The 6,000-nt window shown below is 32.9% G+C and overlaps 1 protein-coding gene across 1 annotated transcript in view; it reads right to left on the bottom strand.

Annotated features, from left to right (window-relative positions):
- Nucleotides 1-329: 329 nt before the first annotated feature.
- Nucleotides 330-6,000, bottom strand: part of KHDRBS3 (KH RNA binding domain containing, signal transduction associated 3) — a 291,640-nt gene continuing 285,969 nt past the window's right edge. The window contains exon 8 of the mRNA XM_074202593.1: nt 330-559. Coding sequence (XP_074058694.1) covers nt 532-559 — 28 coding nt within the window. The 3' untranslated portion in view covers nt 330-531. The remainder of the gene's footprint in view (nt 560-6,000) is intronic.

Raw genomic sequence — 6,000 nt, 5'->3', positions numbered from 1 at the left:
GAAACGATGAAAAGAGAATGAACAATGTAATATGGTCCATGGGGATTATGACCTTTACATTCTCCAACAAATTACAGAAAGAAATGAAAAACAGTTTCTACTCTTCTTGTCAGTAATACCTGCTTCAGGTAGAAGAGCTTATAATTAACCTTTTGCACCACAGAATTATTTTAGTCAAATGTCATATTTATCGGCCCATAACATAGATGGATAAATAATTTTCAGAATCAGAGGAAAGAAAGAATTGTCTTTATGCAGTGCTTTGTGTTTTAAATATGGCTATAATTGGGGCAAAACAGAAGAAACTACACAAGAATCTTCTTTTTTTTCCACTTGTTTAATGTAGGTTTCAACGGATATACTTTATTAATTACCAGACTGTTAAAAACGAGGGCTTTTCTAACAGTGGTTCTAAATAAGAACCATACATTTTATAAAATGCTTAACAAAACAGAAAGACCTCAACAATTGAAGTTGTAGACTTCCAAAATGAATTTCATTACTTCCTAGGTACTCCAGTGTATTGAATACTCATAAACAGTCCATAATGAAGAAGTCTCTGGAAAAGAAAAAAGTGAAAAACAAATTTACTTATCTGTAAATGAATTGTTATTATGAAATTTCTGGTATTGGCTTGTAGCAGGCAAAATAACACAGCAATAAAAAAGACAATAGATATATATGAATTTATGGAAAATGTAAAAAATCATAGTTGTTTAAATGCACACAGTAAAATAGTTTTTTTTTCAGTAAAGAGAAATTCATAGTTATATAACTAATCAGCAATTGAAAGATTATTCACTGGGATATTTATAGGCTGTTTATGGGTGTTTTCAGAGAAAATTCTCATATTCAAAATAGTAATACAACTTTTTTTACTCATAGCACATCTAATATCAAAATATGAAGTTAGTCTCAAATTGACTTGGCCATATAATTCCCTAGTATGAGCTGGCATTTTGTGACAAGTAAGCATTTAGAATTCCATTGATGCAACTTACATTCAAATTGCCTTTTTGATATGTTTCCTTAAAGTACTGATGTTGGCGGACTGGGGAGAGGGCTGGTGTGTGGATTTCCTGTCCAGGAACAGGACAGAAGGTATTATTCTTGAGGCCACCTCTAACTAAGATTCTATAAGTCTCTGATATCTTCTAACACAGTGTGCTGAACTTTTAAAGATTATAACTGAAGGGAGTATCCACACCACGAGTTCCCTATTCTGTCAACATCATACGTCCTGAACCTTCTACTTGCCAAAAATAAATGTGCAAAATAATGCTCTAGATACTAGTCTCACAAGCACAAAAAAATGAAAACAGTTCTTGTGCTCAAGAAGCTCATATTCTATGTACAATAGTAATACAGATAAAGATAATAGGGATAATTTGAAGAGAAGGCATTAACAACTAAAAATCAAGGAAGGCATTGTGGTTAAGGTGGCATCTAAACTACTTTGAAGGAAAATTAATCTTCTGGGATAGATGTTGATGAGAGGAGTGTATTCCTCTTTCAATAGAAACCACTTCCCCACTTCCTATCCTTTGTCATTTTTAAGAGTGAAAAATTCTGTTGTGATTACCCGGGATAATTAAATCTTCTAAATAAGTTTGGTATTTAATTTTCAGTAGTAATTATTATGGTAAAGGGGAGGATAGAAGAGAAGGTTTAAGGGAAATTAATATCCTGAGGGTTATATTTTGTGAGTAATCATGTTCCTTGTCTAATATGTCTTGAATTTTAATTTTATTTTACATTTACTAGGGATCCTCAAAGAAGTGCTGCTCTGATACCTCATCATATCACAGATATGTTCTCAAAGAGCATAACCTTTGGAAGATTTCAAATAATTCAAAACATCCTGAAAAAGACTTCAGAAGTATGATTCTTGTAACAGACTGTGTTACCTTTTTCTTTCTTTCTTTCTTTTTTTTCTTTTTTAAGATTTTTGCAAGGCAAATGGGTTAAGTGGCTTGCCCATGGCCCCACAGCTAGAAAATTAGTAAGTGTCTGAGGCCAGATCAGGTACTCCTGATTCCAGGACTGGTGCTCTATCTACTGCGGCACCTAGCTATCCCATGTTACCTTTTCAAGGATAAATCCACTTAAATCCAGAAAAGCTCAATTATCAGTAAACTTAACCATTTAAGGATAAATTCTTGGTCCATGGTAACCCATAAAACAAAGAAAAAATTATATGCTCAAGTCCTATGTGGGCCTCTTCTGTCTCTAGTTCCAAAACTGGCAGAAGGCTCTATAAATCACAAGGGCTTTACAATCATCTATAAACAATACTTTAGCTATTAGTACTCTCAATGTGATATCCTTGTCTAATGGTCATCAAGGTTATGTACTACTGGAGGAATGTATTTTCATCATATTTGATATTTTACTGTAAGTTCAACTAGAAGAAGGAAGTTGAAAATAAATGGAATTTTCCTCTTTGGAGAGGAAAATAAATTACATGGTACACTTGGCTTTATGCACGCAAGGCACAAGAATAAACATCATTTCATGAAACATTCGGATTTCTTGTGTTGCTGATAGTCTTTTCAAAAAGACCAAAATAAAATAATCATAGCTTATGCAATCTGTTGCAGAGAATAGAGAGAGCAAAATTTTTTGAAGAACTTATGTTCCCTCAAAATAAGTAAATACATACACACACACACAGACACAAACACACACACTTTGATACTTAGTGACTTCAATAAAAAGATGAGTAAGTGGACAGGGAGAGTATACTGAAAAATACAGTTCAGCAATAAGAAATGAAAAATACTCAAATTATGTAGATTGTCCAGAAGCCTCAAGTCAAAACAGCATGTGTACTTTGAGAAAATAATTTAAAAGCACTGTTCATATTAGGAAGTGAATGATTCATCTCAGCCTCTTGGCTTCTGCCTGCTTCCAAGTTTTAACTAAAATCCCATCTTCTACAAGAAATTTTGCTGGGTCTCCTTTAATGTTGGTGACTCTGCCCTGAGTGTATCTTATAGTTCATTCCATATTTGCCTCCTTGGATAGATCATAAGCTCTTTGAGGCTTAGGGAGAATTTTTGCCTCTTTTTGTATCCTCACAGCTTTACAAAGTGCTTTGAGCATAGTAGATGCTCAATGAATATTCATTGATATCCATTGTGGGAGCTATTCCTGAATCATTTCTCACTTTACTTTTAGATCATTTGGTTGACAGAGAAAAGATAAAAATTAATATGAAACAAAAAGAAAAAGATATTCCATGAAATTAAAACACATTCAACTTTAAGTATTTAAAAACTTGTCAGAAAAAAATGAAGTGATTGTACTTGAGGACCTCAACACTAATTATGCCAATTTCAAAAGAAGTTCAAACTAAAATAAATCCCTTGTTATTAAAAAACCCAAAGGAATCTAAAGTGTTTCCTTAATTAGCAAACACTTGATCTGAGTTGCCAAGTGAGAAGATGACATCCAAATGCAACATGAATTTTTAAATAATTTTTTAAAAATTCTAATAGATGATGAAAAATTATCTCATAAAATGAGAAGTAGTGAAAGAAAGAACCACTCAGTGAGTTGTCCAGCTAAGTAATTATCTTGAGACCACTGAAGTATATAACTAAAAGGAGGTTCACAAAATGACAAAAGATGAAGTGATCTACAAAGATTTCTACAACAAATACTTTTCATCAAGAAGGCCATGGAGCCAGAACATTTAACTTATTATCAAAGACTTTTATTCAATATCTCTGGATGTTTATAGAGGAAAGAGAAATGATGTTGAAGAAACAGAGAAAAATAGGGGAATTAGAGACCACTAGATGATGCAACAGATAGAGCACCAGTCTTGGAGTCAGGAGGACCTGAGTTCAAATCGGGTCTCAGACACAGAAAATAGGGGAACTAGAGCAGGTCTACAAAGAGGAAGCAAGACAATTTTAAGGGCACTGATGAATTCTCAAGGAGGTTAAGACATAAAAGCTATTTTTAAAAGTGTCAAATGTTATTCCAAAAGAAAAGTTCAAATACCCAACAATAACTACAGATCCATCAGCCTTTTCCCATCTATCTGTTTTTATGAGTGCTCAGAGGGCATCCTTGATGAGGATATTAGAAGGTTAACAATTAGGCTTCACAAGCAATATTTCAATTAATCATTTCTTTACTCTGATCCAATTGTATAAAAGATGCAGAGAAGACATAATTCCCCAGAATCCATATCCTTTGGTGACTGTAAAACAGGGTCAAAATTATAAAGGATTCCTTGAAAGACCTAACAAAGAGAACTGGTGACCCTCTGATAATTACTATCAAATAAAGCACAAAACAAAGAAATATGTTTGACAAAATTATTTTCCAATTTTAGAGGTGATGTAGTGAAGAATAAGTTGTTCCCTAAACTCATCAGGAATTTGACAGGGCCTGATTTACCTTTGGAGAGGTAAATAGTTCTTTTAATGATCCCAAGTTTCTCCATGAAACAAAGGTCCATCTGTTTAAAAACAATATTCTACTGGTGATATTATATGGTTAAGGATCATACAGCTCTTCAGTCTCCAAGGAATTTTAAATGAAATATTATTCCAAGGATAATGTAGAGGGATGCTGTGAGTGTGAGCAGGCTCAATTAAATTACAAACTTCAAATTACAAAGGAAAAGTAAAGAACACAAAGATATATGTAAGTGAAAAAGAAGGTAGGTTGTTCATATAGTAGCCAAGGAATAACCAATGGGTAGCCTATTGCTTCATTATTATTATCCCTATGATGATGAGGAAATTTAAATCCTTAGTATGTGCAAACCTCTGTAAGGACAGAGGTAAGAACATCTACCTCATAGGGTTATTGTGAGGATCAATGAGATATGAAAATAGCTTGTAAATTTTACAGTGATTATATACACACTTATATTCTCTGGGCTAGATCTAATTCCTCTCAACTGAAGCTGATAGGATATAGACCCAAGGTTCTTCATCATTCTTGTTTCCCTCTTACAGTTATTGTTACCTTAATGATGGCCTTTTTAAACTATGGTGTCTACAAATAGTCTAGATGTGATCTGAATAGGGTAGAGAGTACAGACGGTTTATTGTCTCTTTATTCCTAGAAACTATGCTTCAAATACTATATCCCAAAATCACATCAGCTTCCTTGACTGCCATATCACATATGCTAAAAAATAGGTTTGTAGGCATATATATATATATATATATATATATATATATATATATATATATATATGTATATATTCCATGTCCTAGATTTTTAAAGTTTATTTTTAGAATACAAGTATAATTCTTTTATTTTTACCAAATTTCATCTTAAGTTCAACCCCAATATTCTAGCATATCTAGCTGATTTTTGGATTCTGATTCTGCCATCTAGTTTACTAATTATACGTCCCATCTTAGTGACAGCTGCAAATTTCATGAGCATGATTGGTACAGAATCAAGCACAGCTCCCAGGAACACTTCACTAGAATCTGATAGCTATATTACCATTGAACCTCTAATGACTATTTGGGTACAATCATTCAACCCATTCAGAACTCATTTAACTCGACTAATAATTCATTAGCACACATCTTTTCCAAAAGAACAGTCTGATTCATTTCATGAAATTCATTCTCAAGGTCTAGGTAAAACATCCATCACAATCCTTTTAATTAAAAGTTTAGTAGCCCTGTCAAATAAAGAAATAGATTAATTTGGCTTGATCTCTTATTAAACTATGTTGGTTCTTTGTAATCAATATTCCCTTTTTCTGTAAGTTTAGTAACTACATTTTAATGATCATTTTCTATTCTTCCTTGCTAGATTGCAATCTTATTTATTTTCCCACTAAATATGAGCATCCTTTAAGGTTCTATTATAAGCATTTTCATTTCCTTTTATCTCTTTTTCTCTTTCTTTTGGTGACTCAGATGCCACAGGTTCAAATATCACTATAGGCAGATGACACCAATATCTATCCATTTTTTTTTTAGGTTTTTGCAAGGCAAATGGGGTTAAGTGGCT

This window comes from Macrotis lagotis, chromosome X (assembly GCF_037893015.1).
Source record: "Macrotis lagotis isolate mMagLag1 chromosome X, bilby.v1.9.chrom.fasta, whole genome shotgun sequence".
NCBI classification, from domain to species: Eukaryota; Metazoa; Chordata; class Mammalia; order Peramelemorphia; family Peramelidae; genus Macrotis; species Macrotis lagotis.
The sequence above is the reverse complement of the archived record's forward strand: the minus strand, read 5'-3'. Positions and strand labels throughout refer to the sequence as shown.